We start from the raw sequence: 18,673 nt of genomic DNA on the forward strand, positions 1-18,673 counted from the left end.
TGCAGACAGCTATCCAGAAAAATCTGTCAGAATCACAGTTGACTTTTACTCCAACTGTGTGTATTCTGAAAACAAATAACGAAAATCTCAGCTGACTGTGCTCCAGGATTAAACTAGCTAACAGACTGCTCCAAACGTTAACCTTTGTTTTTCTTTTGCCTCCATAGACATACCTCTTGTCAAATATATTTGCCTACACCATAAGAGAGTTAATTTTGATTAAAAAAAAAAAAAAAAACAAAAACCTGCCCACAACATCACCTCCTGAAATAAGATACAACTGATCAACTGAATGAAGTAATGCTCAGAACTAAAAGACTGTTTCGATAAGATACGGGCAATGTACCTGAATTTGTTCCTTTCCACTTGGTTTAATCTAGGATTTTTCACCCCTCTGCCAAACTTTATGTCAAAACCTCTAACCCAAATCTCTCCAGAGCTATCCACCTAGCTTTTCATATGTGAGACTTTCTGAAAGTAAAGTTTCAAAGGGAGCACTGAACAAAACCAAAATACGTCTCCCCAAAATATAGAGGACTGAATGAAAATGCAGGGAACCCTCTGCCCCCGCCTCTATCTGCCTGATGGCAGGACACACATTCTTCTTTCCTGGAGACAGCATTTGATTATCTGCCCAGCGAAGGCACCAGCAGGTCCCAGAGGAATCTCGGAGCAGATTTGACTATCTTCCCACACACGTTCCCACCTCTTACTAGGCTGGAACTGCTCTCTGCTGTCTTGTCACTATGTAAGATTTAAGGCTTTTTGTTAAAATACTGTTTCAGCAAAGCCCATAAGCCACTGCCGTGAAAGAGAAATACTTCTGAACTAAGGCCTGTCCCACATGATTGGTATGTCACACATTACTAAGCTTCTGCTTGCTTTTCTTTTGTTAATCTGACTTGTTTTCAGTAAAGTGTCTAAACTAAGAACTAAAAAGGAAAAAAAAAAATTGTTTTTTCCCCTAAAATGACTTTACAGCTCTTAATACACATTAAGTAAACTGCTCTCAAGAAAACAATGTGGATGAAGAGAGAGGACCAGGCGTGCGAAGGGAAGAATGGCAATGTGTAGTGTACGGTATGAACAAAAAGTTCGGCACTGCTCAGGAATAAAGGGGAGGAGAGATAAGGAAGAGGAAGAAAATGCAGCTGGCCAGATGGGCCTGCATCCTTTTGTACAAGAAAGGCCTCGTATGCCAGGAACAGTGGATGTCACCCGAGGTAATGGGAGCTGAAAGAACTTAAGGAAAGTGGCAGAGAACATGATCATTATCTGCCTGTTCAAAAACGGAAAAGGCAGGCAGGCTGGTTATGAAGCTGCCGCTGCAAAGACTATGACAGTGAGAGAAATCCAGCAGGACTGACTCCATCTTGCTACAAGCCTCACAGGCTGGCTGTCCTCACTCACTCCTGGCCATAGGCCACACTAACCATGAGTGGAATTTAGTTTACAGTTTAACTTGGAAGCAAGGATGGTAACAGTCTCTCCCTAAAGCTAACGCCCTCCTTGCTCAGGAACCAAAGCCACCTTTGTAAGACTAATGAAAGACCACAGGATTAGGATTATGGGCGGAGCCCACATTCTGCTAAAATACAGGTGTAGCTAAAGGATAGCCAGCCACTGTAATCTAGCTTGCCTTTCTATAATCCCTTGCTGCTCAAGGAGTCATATGGCCAGAGGTCATAAGATTTGTGACTTGATTTGTGACCTCCCCAACTGCTCCTACAGATAACACCACTACTGTAGAACCTAAGATTAATTTTTGCAGGCGTTTTCAGACACTTGGTGCATTCTGGCCATCTTCTGACTCTAACCAGACCTGGGACTCATGACTAAACAGGTCCTGTGGCTCCCACCCAGAGGCTGACTCAACACCTAAGGACCATTTTCCACACTACTGTGATTTCATCTCCAGTCAGCAGTGCCTATTCTCTAGCTCCTTGCCCACCAAATTATCCACAAAAGCCCTAGCCTCTGAGTTCTCCAGGAGACGGACTTAGGTCATAACTGCAATCCACCCATGTGGCTAGCTCTGTGTTAATTCATCTCTTTCTCTACTGCAATACTGTGGTATCAGTGAATCTGTTATTCTGTGTAGCAGGAAGAATCTGTTGGGTGATTACAGTTGGGAAAAACCAGCAAAAGAAACCAGAGGAGGGATGCTGAGTGCCTAAACCAGGCCAGCGGAGGTATGGACAAGAGGAAAGATCACTTATAGTATAAGAGATATAGAAGGTTGGGCACAGTGGCTCATACCTGTAATCCCACCACTTTGGGAGGCTGAGGCAGGCGGATCATGAGGTCAGGAGATCAAGACCATCCTGGCCAACATGGTGAAACCCTGTCTCTACTAAAAATACAAAAATTAGCTGGGTGTGGTGGTACATGCCTGTAGTCTCAGCTACTGGGGAGGCTGAGGCAGGAGAATTGCTTAAACCTGGGAGGCGGAGGTTGCAGTAAGCTGAGATCATGCCACTGCACTCCAGCCTGGCAAAAGAGCAAGACTCCATCTCAAAAAAAAAAAAAAAAAAAAAAAAAAAAAAAAAAAAAAAAAAAAAAAGAAAGAGAGAGAGAGATACAGAAGAGATAGAGTTTATAGATTTTGGTAACTGTTTCCATGTGCTGTGGTGAGAAGATGAAGTGGGACTAGATAAAGGAAAGTGAAAACTTGATCATCACTCTCAGGATTTTATTTACGATACTTATACATAACCACCTGCTTTTTCCTATCTTCCTCCATGAGAATGTAAATTCTCTGAATGTAGGGCCCTGTCTCATTCACCATTTTATCTCCCATGCCTGTCAAGTGCTTGGTATGCTGTAGTTACTCAGTAAATTGCTACATGAAATGAATCAGTTTACAATATTAATTGTTGAGAGAAAATATAAGAGAAGTGGTCTAGGTTGGAAAACCTGAGTATAAATAACAATTTCATTATAGGTAAGTACTGATTAAAGGAGTAAAGAAATATATATGTAACAAACGTGTGTGTGTGTGTGTGTCTGTATATATATATATATGGAGAGAGAGAAAGAGACAGAGAGAGAGGAGCTGACTGACTGGTGATTAGGAGGTGATGTGTTACAATTTAAAAGGCTGAATCTGAGTTGCTGGCAAAATACTACCCAAAGATATAAGACCTAGGGGTAAGCCAGGCAAAATGAACAATTACCGTGGCCACTGTAGACACTCACTGAAGTAGGTATTTTTTTTTAATATGTCAATGTTCATGAACATATATAATCTTTTAATTTTGTATTTTAACTTTGAAATACACTATTTCAATACTGGTTATCAATATCTTAAAATGTCCCTTCAAAAATATAAACAGAAACACGACAGATTCAACTAAAATCCAATGCATAACCATTTCCATAATCTATATTTTGCTCATTGGCAAAGTTACTCATTTTCTTAACAATGTTCAATTTTTACTTTACTTTGATTAAGGACTTTAAGATACAATGTGAAATATGTGTTTTTTCTTACAGGAAAATCATACTATATGTTTCAGAAGCCTTCAGAATATGGTTAACAAAGGCTAAATCAACATTACCAGGAAAATCATACTAAGGAAAATATTCTGAACATAAATACACATGCACATTCTCTTTACTCCTTACGCAGCTCATGGGCTCACAAAAACACGTGTCCTTTTGTATTATCCTTTGAGCATCCCCACTGCATAAGGAATCTGCATCTGGACGTAAGCACATCAGGAGAACTCCTGTGAGAATTCATCGCCAGCAGCCAGCAGGAACGCACCCAGGCACCCAGGAGGTGGGGGTGGAGTGGGCTTTATGTAGCCGCTGTCCCAAAGGAAAGAGTTGGAAGAGGATGCAAATCCTCTCTCCTAAGCTGTTGGCCTCAATTCAGGCAAGTAATTTGCTTCTGGAGGATTAACCCCCTCTCTCCCTAAAACTAATCTTTCTATGTACAGATGCCACCAATATCTTTGCAGGTCAATTAATTCAACTGAGGAAACTATTTACATAACAAAGATAATGTAAAGTCACTGGGTAAAGACATAGCAAAATATACACATGAATTCAACTGGATGATCTACTCTTTTAAAAATGCTGTTGACAAAATAAAAGCTACCCCCTCAAAACCAACTTGATACATGTAAATATTCATATGTGTGTACGTGTGTGTGCAAACTTTGCCTCCCAGGTTCAAGCGATTCTCCTGCCTCAGCCTCCTGAGTAGTTGGGATTATAGGCATGTGCCACCACACCTGGCTAATTTTTGTATTTTTAGTAGAGACGGGGTTTCACCATGTTGGTCAGGCTGGTCTTGAACTCTGCCTGCCTCGGCCTCCCAAAGTGCCGAGATTACAGACATGAGCCACCATGCCTGGCCATACGTGCAAATGTTAAATTAAATATGCATGAACTATATATACAGGAATGAGAATCCTATTAACTCAGGCGCTGGGCGCAAGGGCAAAAAAAGCAGCCCTGCGATAATACAAAAACACAAGCAGTCCTCATCTCAAAATAACTGTTTTCCTTCATAATGCTGCTTTAGGAGTTTCATGGGGGAAAAAACCTGTAGGTTAAAAATATCTATTGCTTAAAAAGAACAAAAGGAGTAGAAACAAAGACAAAATATTTCACAGCCGGCTGTCAGGTAAGCCGCTAGGCAGGGCCAGTCTACCCATTCTTGATGCTTGACCCTATATCCGTATTCTGTCCTCCCTTCGTTTCCCACTTCCATTTTCCCAGTACCTGAAAAGACTCTAATCCTTTCCTTTAGGTTAGTTAACCAGCATAGTCACTAAAAAAGCCTAAAATGTAATGAGAAGTTACTCAATCAGAGACTAATGTAAACCAACCCATGCTCTCTGCTTTCTTGTTACCCTTGAGGTCAACTGTATTAGGAAAAGGTTTTGGGTTTTTTCCCATCTTTTAAATGCTTCGTTGTTTTCTTATGTTATTTACATATTCCTCATTGTAAAAAGGGCCATACAACACAGAAATCGACAAAGCAATCAGAAACAGTTTTGATAGGGAAAGGGAGGAAGGTGATTTCGATTTTTTAAATCTATAAAGAACCCTCTATATCTGGGTGTGCTTATGATGCAGACAGCTTGAAGAAGTGTGTGTACCCTGCAGCCCTGGAAAGAAGGGGACAGAATGGGGTGGAGGTAGGGTTCAAAGGACACCAAAAACAAACTTTACCCAATTCCAAACTTTGTCTAAGAACAGCTCTGAAAGCAAGAAAGGGAGGACTTCCTCTTTTTTCCTTACTCCTCTGCACTCAACCTTCTTAACCTACTTTCTCTCACTCAATCCAGAATTCAATATATAACTAGCATTATATACATATTTATATTACGGATTAAGGAGGTTTTTATGGGTTAGCTTGAGATACTATCGTATAAAATGTTCTTTATATAAAAATGATTGAAATGCCAAACAACAAATTCAAAAATAAACTTAAGAGCATAATCTAAATCAATGCCTGCTTCCATGTAAGGCATAAAATAAGAGGATACAATACGATGAATCCAAGAATTGGGACTCTCAAAGCAGAATCCTTGGTCTTTGATACTTTGGAGGCAGATCAATACAAAGGTGAGCTCTTTTTAAAGGTAGAGCTGAGGTCAGCTGGTTATTTCAAGGCTCTTAATTTCTGGTAGACAAAAGTAAAGCTGGAAATTTGGCTGTTGTCAGAGTGAGGTCACTCCCGGTTCTTTCGCTCTTTGGGGGAAGGGAAGAGGAAGGACTGTGAGCGCGCTGCCTCTTTTCAAGGTAGGCAAGGAAGGACCTTGCACCTGAATGGACACGACAGGGAAGGAGTGATGTGTGAGAAGTCACTATCCTGGTTAGGGTTAGCTTGAGGAAATAAAATGTGTCTGTTTCTCAAGTAAAATTATCTGTGGTTTACTGGTGAACAAAACAACTTTCACAGCATTCATAAAAGGTCTTACCTAACTAACATCTTTCAAATCTAGGTATAGGTAACAATGGAGCAAGGCTGTCCACTGAAGACCTTTGATACCTGTAATATGCCTTTCTTTTGGCACTATTTAGTTTAAGTAGTGACTGCAATGCCATTATTTGTATTTGCTTTTTATTAAAAAATGGTTGAAACGCCAAACATCAAATTCAAAACGTTTAGCGCATAATGTAAATCAATGCCTGCCTCCTACGTAAGATGTAACGTAAGAGGATAAACTATGATGAATCCAAACTGGGATTCTCTAAGCAGAACACTAGGTCCTTGACACAGAAATTTATATGACCTAATACTGCTTTTTTTAAAATTAAAAAAAATAATATTTGGTCACCATCACTTTTCCTAGTTCATTTGAGAAAATGCCAAGTTCAAAGCTGAGCTTCCTCTGTCCTTCCCACTTGAGTCTCTAGAGGTAGGATGGCAGAGGAAAAGGACTTGATTAAAATGCATTATCCTAAGGGAAGAGGACTGGATGGATCTAACGCTGGGAAAAGTGTGGCGGAGGAAAAGAGGGAACTGTGCCACAGAAAAGGAGGTGGACAGGCTCCGGAGAAGGGCTGAGAAGTGGGGCTGGTGTTTCCTTCCTCCTCCCCTGAGCTCCCGCCTCCACCCTACTTCCATGTTTCCTGCTCCCAGCTTTCCCCACCTCTTCCCCCCTTCCTTCCTTCCCTCCCACTCCCAACTCAATTCCAAAACATTTCCATCAGAATTATCTGGGAGTAGAAAAGGGTCTGAACTGACTTTGAGGGAAATACAAATGATTAACAGGAATTTAAAAATAATTTTTAAAAAGCATGTCTAGCCTCAGTAATAATCTGAGGACAGAGAATTAAAACACAGATACTTTGAAAAGGTCTTGAACACAAGTGGAGGGGTATGTAGTCGGTCTGCTTTTAGTAAACATCTACACATACACATTTGTTCGACTAAATTCAAATGTATCACAGCCTATTCAAGATTTAAATGGTTGAGCTTTCAAAAAAATTTTACAATCAACAAAATTACTAGTATTTTAAATAGCACAGAACACTGAAATAACCAAAAACAATATTACAATTGCTAAAGTAAGTAAATAGTTATTTTCAATGGCCAGCGTATATTATGACACCTAAAGTTTGTATGTCTGATATGAAACCTATGCCATCTTGGAAAATTCCATGCTTAACTCTAGGTGTGCACCAAAATAATCCAACTCCCAGTGATTCTGTGGGTTGGGCCAAGGCATCTGAATTTTTAAAAGCTCCGTAGGTGATTCTGACGCACACTACTGGTCAAGATTAACTATCTTTTTTTTTTTTTTTGAGACGGAGTTTCGCTCTTGTTACCCAAGCTGGAGTGCAATGGCGCGATCTCGGCTCACCGCAACCTCCGCCTCCCGGGTTCAGGCAATTCTCCTGCCTCAGCCTCCAGAGTAGCCAGGACTACAGGCACGCGCCACCATGCCCAGCTAATTTTTTGTATTTTTAGTAGAGACGGGGTTTCACCATGTTGACCAGGATGGTCTCGATCTCTTGACCTCGTGATCCACCCGCCTTGGCCTCCCAAAGTGCTGGGATTACAGGCATGAGCCACCACGCCCGGCCAAGAATAACTATCTTAAAGGATATTAAATATGACTGCCCTCAACTCCCAATGTATGTAGTTACAGCAAAACTTTGAAACCTCATATGCAGAACTACTTTGTCTACAAATCCATTACTAGTTTCATCATCTCCTTCAGTTTGTTTTTATTTGATAGAAGCATCAGAGCAGCAGTTGAAAAAACACATTTAAACTTCCTTCCCACCATCAGGAAGTTGTTTAAAACCAAACATATTAAGTCGGAGTTTGAAACGTAATACATTTAGAGGCAGGCTTGGAACCAAGCGTTAACTTTGGAAAGCAGAGCTACCATCAGTCTCCCGCACGAGGTAAGGAGCAGGCAGGATGAAGCAGGGCAGGAGGGGGAGCTAACTCTTCTGAGACATGCCATGTGGCATGGCTTCATTATTTTATTTACACTGATGAGAACTCACCATATATGCTCATGTTCAAATGGAAAGAAAAATATTATCTCAAGATACAATCTATTGTTCAGATCTTGTATTTTCACATTATCTGTGCAACAGTTGCTCCTACTAATATAAAAAATTAAGAGCTAACTGTACTATTTAGATACCATGGGCTGGGAACTTAATCTCAATTTATTTCCTTATATTTCTTATATATATTATGAAAGACTAAAGTTTATTAACATACCTTGGGTCAAGAAGACTCCTCAAAAATTTGAAAAGCAAAACCTGGTTCTGAATAGAAAAACAATAAGAAATGCAATTAAATATTAAAACAAATTTTTCAAATTATTCCATAGTAAAGAACTACTCTAACCTATCCCTTTAAAATGCACAGATACCTGACTATTTCCATTAAGCCCTCTGTACAGATCTAAGAAATTCTAAAGGATCACTTGGAGGTTCTTTATGTCTTCTCAGTAATTCTAATCACCGTTGCACATTCAATTCTCAGTGTAAAAGGTACACAAATACCCTATTATCGCCAAAAAAAAAAGGCCCTCTGCTGAGACAAATCCCCAAGCTGTTCCCAGCACAAGGACCCTCGGAGCGGCAGGTGCTTGGAACTGCTCTGCAGATGCTGAGCTGCGGCTGCACTGATGGGTTTCACTCTGCCTTAACCTGGTCCTCCTGTGGCAATACAGGGTTGCTGTGAGATAGTCTGTCCCAGGAGGATGGGAGTTTGAGGTCCAAGTAAACAACCACCCCCAAAAAAGCTCATGAACGATATAAACAACTACAGAAGAGATGCCTGCCAATCAACCTGCAACACGTTAGCAATCAATACACCATAAAATCTTGGTCCGGTTTTGCCATTTACTCGCTACATGACTTTCTGTCAGTTACTTATCTTTTGAGCAATTCAGTTTCCTTATGTGGGGAAAAAAAAAAAAAAAAAAAGAAGACAATGCTATCTTCTCTGCCTTCCGCACAGCGCAGAAGGGTTCAATGAGATAAACCTTCAAATGATACAAAAGTATGAATAATATTTCTAAGTTCTTGGGAAACCTATGCAAAAATTGTTATTGTTTAGGTTTTTTGTTTTTTACTTTTTGACACATTCACACTTTACCTGTAAAAAAAGGGTGACTCTTTTTTTTTTTTTTTTTGACAGAGTTTCACTCTTGTTACTCAGGCTAGAGTGCAATGGCGTGATCTCGGCTCACCGCAACCTCCACCTCCTGGGTTCAGGCAATTCTCCTGCCTCAGCCTCCTGAATAGCTGGGATTATAGGCACGTGCCACCATGCCCAGCTAATTTTTTGTATTTTTAGTAGAGACGGGGTTTCACCATGTTGACCAGGATGGTCTCGATCTCTTGACCTCGTGATCCACCCGCCTCGGCCTCCCAAAGTGCTGGGATTACAGGCGTGAGCCACCGCGCCCAGCCAGGTGACTCTTAAAGATGAAAAAGATTAATATAAAAAATGATTTTAAAATATATTTATTTTTATCAGTCTTTGATTTTCTACTTTTTCCCTATCACTTTGTGTCATTTTACATGACTTTCTTCCTGGTTATAACTTAACATTCTGGCATATTTTTCATTTTAAGAATTCTGAAAACAATTGGTCAGTGGCATATTTCTTGCCATCGAAAGTAAAGGTACTTTGTAAGATTGTTTACTTTGTAAGTAAAGGTACTATGTGAGATTCTTGCACAATTCAAAAAGCTTTGCAATAAAGTAAATACTTCATTTCTTTAAAAGAAATGTCTAAGACTCCACAAATGGACCACAAATAGACACCTTTTTTTTATCCATCATACTTTAATTTTTTTTTTTTTTCTTTTTGAAACACTATCTCACTGTCACCCAGGCTGGAGTGCAGCAGCACGATCACAGGTCACTGCAGCCTCCACCTCCCGGGTTCAGGTGATCTTCCCAGATAGCTGGGAAGAAAGGCATGCACCATCATGCCCAGCTAATTTTCTAGATTTTTTTTTTTGTAGAGATGGCGTTTCACCACGTTTCCTCAGCTGGTCTTGAGCTCCTGAGCTCAAGCAATCTGCCCGCCTGGGCCTTGTGAAGTGCTAGGATTGTAGGTGTGAGCCGCTGTGCCCAGCCCATGCTTTACTTTGATATATTTGTCTGATGAATGACATTCTAGTCATCTACTGGGCCCATCTCTCAGTAGCCTTAGAGATTACAAAAAGAGAAAAGGAAAAGAAAATCCTACAAGTGATCATTTTAAATCTTAAAGGATAATGACAACACAGCCACCGTCATAGGCAACATTTACCAGAGCTGCAGACTTTCGAAGGGGAGAGCAGCTCTGGAGACTGAGAGTAGTTTTGGTAGACACCACCTCCTCCCCTCCCCGACTAGCCTGGGTTTCATGTCCTTCTGTGTGCTACTCCAGCATCCTGGGCTCCACCATCATTCCAATCAAGCTAGTCTGTAATTGCCTTTTGGCTTATTTGTCTTCTTCTTAGAGAGCAGGATCAAACCTACATGTTTGTGTACCCTCAGCACTCAATGCTTTTGCCCAGAGCAGGTACAGGAGTATTTATTGAATTAATGGATGAGTCTTTTTCTTGAGTTAATGAACCTCATCATTATCTTGCTACACATCCAAGCTTGATATCTGGGAATTTTTTTCTTTTTTTGACAGAGTCTTGCTTTGTCACCCAGGCTAGAGTGCAGTGGCACAATCTTGACTTACAGCAACCTCCGCCTCCCAGGTTCAAGTGATTCTTCTCCCTCAGCCTCCTAAGTAGCTGGGATTATAGGTGCCTGTCACTGCACCCGGCAAATTTTTGTATTTTAGTAAAGACCGGGTTTTACCATCTTGGCCAGGATGGTCTAAAACTCCTGACCTCATGATCCACCCACCTCAGCCTCCTTAAGTGCTGGGATTACAGGTGTGAGCCACCGCGCCCGGCCTCTGGGAGTTGTTTTTAACTCTTCCTATCACATTCAACTAATTTGCAGATACTATACATTTTACTTCACAAAAGTATCCTAAATCTGTCCTCTCCAGCTGCCACTGACTTAGGGCTGGTCGTCTCCATCTTTTGCCTAGACCTTCTCTCTCCTCCATTTGCTCTCCTTTCCAGTCCATTCTCTCCACTGCTATCCAAAGTTAACTCCATAAAATGGATCTCTAGCTTAAAACGATACCGCTCTCTAGCTTAAAACAGCTTCAGTGATTCTCAGTACACAGAAGACAGTTTAAATTTCATAGCCTCACATAAGAAACCGTTCCGTACTTGTCTGCAAGCCATATATTCCAGCTCCGCTAGCTCAGCCCCTCCCCTCCACCTATCCCTAGCTTAATCTAATGCCACTTCCACCATCACCCTCCCCACGCCATGCTTCACACAGACCTGAAGGTTCTCTAAGCATGCATGCTGCTTCATGCCTTCAAGGCTTCACGTGCCCAGAACCTTTTCATGGAGAAAGCCCTGCCCAAGTCTCGGCGTGGAAATCTGACATTAAGCATGCAAGACCAGGTTAGGGCTCTCTGGACAGTCTTGTCTTTCTCACGACCCACCACTCTCTCCTTCTCTTGTGCGTATGGTACTTTTCCCATACCTCCAGTGTAGCTCTTCTAACACTGCGCTGCAATTACGCAAGTGCTTCTCTGTTCTGTAGGAGCATTTAAGAAAGGGTTATATTCTTATTGTGTCCCCAGAGCCCAGCGCACTGGTAGAGAACGGGGCTGCACTACGTGTTCGAATGAATGAATTCCATATTTTTGTCTCTCATGCCAGCTGCCTCCCACTCACTGCTCTGATTTCCATCTTGCACAGCTATTCCCAGCCACTATTACTGTCACTTGAGGACTCTGGGTGGTGCTTCATGTCCCTGTCATTGTCCTACCTCTATCACTTGTGGCTACAATGACAGTAAGCAAACTCGACATCGGCACTGCCATGGTAAGTGGTAAGTGGAACACCTGAGACAGTCCACTAACCACGTCTGCTTGAGCTTCTCAACATTTGCCATGCATGTAGCTGTACTCTAGTTAAGATTCTCCAAGAAAAATTCTAAACAGCACAGTTTCAGGATGACAAAGTTTTGAATAAATCTGAATCTCAAAGAAAATAGGGCTGTGGATCCTGCAGCAAAAGAAAATGGAAGAGAGACCTGTGGATTAGGATTTCTAGAATAAGTACATTATAGTTTCAGAAAGGCTTCTTTGATGCTCATATTTGTTACGCACAAAGATGAACTCCCTCATTTCCAAACTAAGAGATCATCACATAACTGCGCGTGTGCGCGCATACACACACGCACACACACACACACGGTGTATTAGGTTGGTGTCATTAAAGAAATGGCAAAAACCACAATCACTTTTGCACCAGCCTAATAGAAACTGCTAACAAATATCAACGGAAGAAATCACTACAATCAAAACTTCTCAGATGAAGATTTAATAACCATCCCCCCACTAGATATTTTTTCCCAATATATATCTGCAATATGTACCTGAAGTTTTTTAATGACCGTTTCAATATGTCCAGAAAAATGGGTAGCAACCAGCTCCGCAGCTTTACAGGGCTTCAGGGCCACCAGTTCCTGGAGTTAAAGGAGAAGACAAAGCCATCTTTAATGCTTCGTTTACACAGCATGTCCACAGATGAGGGGCATGATTACCCACCTCCACACTGTCGCAAGCTTCCACAGTGCGTCTCAGTAGAGCTTGATGTACAGCCTCAATTTAAACGGCACTTTGCAAATGAGCAAAATAATAAATGTGCCATGCAAAAAAAAAAAAAAATCAAAATTTAATTTAAAGAAACGTAATCCAGAATTCTTTGAAAATGAAAGCACTACAGAGTTCTGGATTTCAGCCATGATATCTGCAGGAGAAACAGAAGGAACAAAAAGCTCCCCAAATTCCCTGTCACTGCATTTCATCCTTGAGCTTCAAGTAGTAACTGGAAGAAATGAGAAAGTGTACATGTAATTTATCTGGCTAAGAATTTTCAAACTTCTGGTGCCTAGTGGATTTTGGAGCTGCAAATACTTTTAAAAATAAATTTAAGGTCTTAAATTTTAAATGAGAGTAAAATGTTGACCACTTTCAATTAAACGCTGTTAATAAAAGCTATTTGTCAAATCTAAGACTCCGAATTCGTCCTCCCCTTGGACTTTCCTGGACACTACTTTCCTTTTTAAAACTCTCTCCTTACTTGGTTTCTGTCACCTAATATTTTACCTTTCCAATTATACCTTCTCTGTGGGAACACCGTGATCAAACACAAACACAATACACAGCTAAAACACAAAGACCAAATGTAGGCCTAAACACCGCTATTGAATAAAGCTCAGACAAGCCACTGTGACTGCAGCATACACCACAGATCTAGCAATTATCATGTTAGCTAGCACGTGGAGATTCGTAATAATTAGCGGCCACACATAACGGTAGTTTACATAACTTTAATGCAATACTCTTGATAAGAGAGAAGGTATAGCTAATCAATGTTACAATGGAGACACTATTACTGACCTGTAGACATTCAAAAATAAACCACAGTGAATGAATTTATGCCAAGATTTTGGAAATTTAGACAAAACAAATTCCTAAAAAGTGCAATTTAACAAACCAACTTGAGAAGAAATAGTCTGTATTTTTTTTTTTTTTTGGTAGAGACAGGGTCTCACCATGTTGCCCAGGCTGGTCTGGAACCCCTGGGCTCAGGTCATCCTCCTGCCTCAACCTCCCAAAGTGCTGGGATTACAGGCATGAGTCACTGTGTCTGGTGCTGACTTGATCTTTAACCACTAAAATAACTGAATGAGTAGTTTAAAAACTTTCCATATGAAAACCGTAGGTCCAAACAGCTTCACTAATAGGTTCCAGTAACCATTTAAAGAAGAAATAATTAACATTAACTAAACCTCTTACAACAGAGAACAGAAGAATCAAAAACTCTTCAGCTCACTGTATGCGGCTAGTAACAATCTGCCACCTAAACACAATGTGGCAAAATTACAGATCAGTCTGAACCATGAATATTGATACAAATACTCCAAATACAAATGAAATTCAGCAATATATAAAAAGAATAACACATCGGGATCAAGTTGCACTTATCTGCAGATATCAAGGTTGGTTTAAAACCAATAAAATTTAACACAAAAACAGAATAAGGAAGAAAACTTGATAAAATTCAAAATCCATTCATGAGGAAACTTTTGGCATACTAGAAGTAGAAGAAAACGTCCATAAAAATCCTTATACTAAACATACTTATGTTGGAAATGACATTCTTTAAAATGCTGTTAATAACAGCATTAAAAATATGAAGTTGTGACAGTAAGTATAACAAAGGATGGGGCGAGGCATGGTGGCTCATGCTTATAATCCCAGCACTTTGGGAGGCTGAGGCAGTTGAATCAGGTCAGAAGTTGGAGACCAGCCTGGCCAACATGCCAAAACCCTGTCTTTACTAAAAATACAGAAATAAACTGTGCATGGTAACCACATCTGTAATCCCTGCTACTCAGGGAGGATGAGGCAGGCAAATCACTTGAACCCAGGAGGCAGAGGTCTGCAGTGAGCCTAGATGGTGCCACTGCACTCAGTAAGTGAGACTCACACGTACAGTGAGTGAGGCTCCATCTCAAAAACAAAACAAAAACAAAGGATGGAAAATCTCCATAGAGAACATTATAAAACATTATGGGAAGATATTAAATAAAGGATTATACCATACAGTCATGGAGGAAGTCTCAATAATTGTAAAGATTGCAAATTATCTTCAAAATTATTGATAGATTCAATGCAATACCTGTCATAACCACAAAGTTAAAAAGCTTTTTGGTGGAAATTGATAAGCTGATTCTAAAATGTATTTGGGAGTATCAAAAGTCAGTAATAGCCAAGATTTTCTTAAAGATATCAAGAATCATATACAGCAACAATATTAAAAACAGTGTGGTACTGATGCAGAGACAGACAAACAGACCAGTGAGACACAGGGCCCAGAGAAACAGACAAGCACACAGATCCTCGATATACTCATCACAAAGGCATCCATTCTGAGCAACAGGAAAAGGTAACCTTTAAAAATAACTGATGCTGGGAAAACTGGGCATCAGTATTCTAAAAAATTAACTGGACTTCTGTCTCATACTATGTATAAAAATTGCTTTCCGGTGGAACTCAAGAGCCAAACACTAAAATAAGAAAGAAAGCAGGACATATGGTGGGGGAGGGGGATGATTATTTTGACCACTTTAAAAAAAAACACACACAAAAAGATTTAAAAAGGGCCAGGCAAGGTGGCTGACGCCTGTAATCCCAGCACTTTGTGAGGCCAAGGTGGATGGATCACAAGGTTAGAAGATCAAGACCATCCCGGCTAACACGGTGAAACCCCAGCTCTACTAAAAATACAAAAAATTAGTTGGGCGTGGTGTCATGCAAATGTAGTTTCAGCTACTCGGGAGGCTGAGGCAGGAGAATTGCTTGAACCTGGGAGGCAGAGGCTGCAGTGAGCCAAGATCACACCACTGCACTCCAGCCTGGGTGACAGAGCAAGACTCTATCTCAACAACAACAACAAAAAAAACAGATTGAAAGGAAAAGCCACAGAGTCGGAGAATATATTGCTGACAAAAGACTAATATTCACAATACATAAAGAAATCTTACAAAGCAATAAGTATGAGATATTCAAACAGAAAAGTGGACAAAAGAGTTCAGCAGGCACTTCACAAAAGAGAAAATTTAAATGGCCAATAAATATATGAAAAGGTTGTCAATCTTATTAGTAATTAAGGAAGTGTAAATGTAAAACATAATTAGATATCATTACACATCCACTAGGCTGGCAAAGATTTAAAGTCTGCCAAGGATAGAGAGTCCATGAGAACTCTCATACAGTGTGGGCATCCAGCAAAATTTAAAATATTAATCTCAGTTATCTAGCAATTATATACTCTAGAGCAGAGATTATGAATTAGCATGCATCAGAATACCTTAAAGGATTGCTGGGCCTCACCCCTAGAGTTTCTGATTCAGTAGGTCTGAGAAGGGGGTCCAAACTTTGCATTTCTATCAAATTCTTAGCTGATGCCATGATGTTGGTTTGTGAACAAAACTGAGAATCACTGCCTTAGAGAAACGAATACAGCTGTACTCAAGATGTGCACATAAGAATGATTATGAACGGACTATTCTTAATAGTTAAAACTAGAAACAACTGAAATATTTACCAGCAGTAGAATGAATAAATTGTGATATACCTGTAAAATGGAATATTATACAATAAAAATTAACTGTAGCTACATAAAACAAAATGTTCTCAAACAAAATACTTGGCAATCTTCTCAAGCAAAATACTGGGCACAAATAAGAAAATAAAGTGTGATTTGCTACCTGATTTCAAACTATATGACAAAGCTACAGTCATCAAAACAGCGTGGTACTGGTACCAAAACAGAGATATATACCAATGGAACAGAACAGAGGTCTTGGAGGCAATGCCACACATCTACAACCATCTGATCTTTGACAAACCTCACAAAAACAAACAATGGGGAAAGGATTACCTGTTTAATAAATGGTGTTGGGAAAACTGGCTAGCAGTGTGCAGAAAGCAGAAACTGGACCCCTTCCTGACACCTTACACTAAAATTAACTCCAGATGGATTAAAGACTTAAACATAAGACCTAACACCATAAAAACCCTAGAGAAAATCTAGGCAAAGTCATTCAGGACATAGGCACAGGCAAGGACTTCATGACTAAAACACCAAAAGCATTGGCAACAAAAGCCAAATAGACAAATGGGATCTAATTAAACTCCAAAGCTTCTGTATAGCAAAAGAAACAATCATTAGAGTGAACAGGAAACCAACAGAACGGGAAAAAAATTTTGCAATCTACCCATCTGACAAAAGGCTAATATCCAGAATCTACAAAGAACTAAAACAGATTTACAAGAAGAAAAACAACCCCATTCAAAAGTGGCCAAAGGACATGAACAGACACTTTTCAAAAGAAGACATATATGAGGCCAACAAACATATGAAAAAATGCTCATCATCACTGGTCATTAGAGAAATGCAAATCAAAACCACATTGAGATACCATCTCACGCCAGTTAGAATGGTGATCATTAAAAAATCTGGAGACAACAGATACTGGAGAGGGTGTGGAGAAATAGGAACACTTTTACATTATTGGTGGGAGTGTAAACTAGTTCAACCATTGTGGAAGACAGTGTGGCGATTCCTCAAGGACCTAGAAATAGAAATTCCATTTGACCCAGCAATCCCATTAGTGAGTATGTATCCAAAGGATTATAAATCATTCTATTATAAAGACACACGCACACATATGTTCATAGCGGCACTGTTTACCATAGCAAAAACCTGGAACCAAGAAAATACCCATTGACGACAGACTGGACAAGGAAAATGTGGCACATATACACCATGGAATGCTATGCAGCCATAAAAAACAATGAGTTGGTGTCCTTTGCAGGGACATGGATGAATCCGGCAACTATTATTCTCAGCGAACTAACACAAGAACAGAAAATCAAACACTGCATGTTCTCACTCATAGGCGGGTGTTGAACAATGAGAACACATGGACACAGGGAGGGGAGCATCACACACTGGAGTCTGCCGGGGGGGTGCCAGGGGAGAGACAGTGGGGAGGTCAGGGAGGGAGAACACTGGAGTCTGTCAGGGGGTGCCAAGGGAGGGGCGGGTGGGGAGGTCATGGAGAGATAACACAGGGAGAAATGTCAGATGCAGGTGACGGAGGGATGGAGGCAGCAAACCACATTGTCATATGTGTACCTATGCAACAATCCTGTATGATCTGCACATGTAACCCAGAACCTAAAGTACAATTAATAAAGTGACTTCATTTTCATAAAATTTGAAAATAGGCAAAACGAAAACATATATTTAGGGATGCATGCGTATGCAGTAACAGTATACAAAAAGGCAAGAAATTGTCACAAAAACCAGGAAAATGGCTATATGTGGAAGAGGGGAAGAAAGACTGTGATTAGAAAAGAAGACATGCGAAAAGTCTGAGGTATGGAAATAAAACATATCTTGTTCAGGATCTAGGATGTTTGCCTTTTAATTTTTTTTATTAAGCAGTACATTTGTTTTATGTCCTTTTTTGAATGCTTTATAAATTTCAAAATATAAAATGTCAACACACTCTAATGAAACCTTTCATATTGAAAAAACCATTTGAACCAGAGATTCTTCCTCTAAGAAAGACTTTTAGGGATCTATAGATCCCTGAAACTGTAAACAGAATCATGTATTCATGCACATGTGCAATATTACGAGGCATAAGTCTAAATCTTTCATTACGTTTTCAAAAAAAAGTGTAGAGCCCCAAATGTGTTAAGAACCATTAAGCTGGCCAGGCACGGTGGCTCAAGCCTGTAATCCCAGCACTTTGGGAGGCCGAGGCGGGTGGATCACGAGGTCAAGAGATCGAGACCATCCTGGTCAACATGGTGAAACCCCGTCTCTACTAAAACTACAAAAAATTAGCTGGGCATGGTGGCGCGTGCCTGTAATCCCAGCGACTCAGGAGGCTGGGGCAGGAGAATTGCCTGAACCCAGGAGGCGGAGGTTGCGGTGAGCCGAGATCGCGCCATTGCACTCCAGCCTGGGTAACAAGAGCGAAACTCTGTCTCAAAAAAAAAAAAAAAAAA

General features: G+C 40.4%; 1 protein-coding gene across 7 annotated transcripts in view; it reads right to left on the bottom strand.

The window, feature by feature from the left end:
- The window catches only part of VPS8 (VPS8 subunit of CORVET complex), a 244,417-nt gene that overhangs the window by 93,384 nt on the left and 132,360 nt on the right, over positions 1 to 18,673 (bottom strand). For all 7 annotated transcript variants that reach the window (XM_032298379.1, XM_032298382.1, XM_032298381.1 and 4 more), the window contains 2 exons: positions 12,454 to 12,543; positions 8,207 to 8,253 (listed from right to left, as the gene is read on the bottom strand). In XM_032298379.1, the coding sequence (XP_032154270.1) occupies positions 8,207 to 8,253; positions 12,454 to 12,543 (137 nt within the window). The remainder of the gene's footprint in view (positions 1 to 8,206; positions 8,254 to 12,453; positions 12,544 to 18,673) is intronic.

Source organism: Sapajus apella, unplaced genomic scaffold (genome assembly GCF_009761245.1).
Source record: "Sapajus apella isolate SASKATOON/1434 unplaced genomic scaffold, GSC_monkey_1.0 scaffold38, whole genome shotgun sequence".
NCBI classification, from domain to species: Eukaryota; Metazoa; Chordata; class Mammalia; order Primates; family Cebidae; genus Sapajus; species Sapajus apella.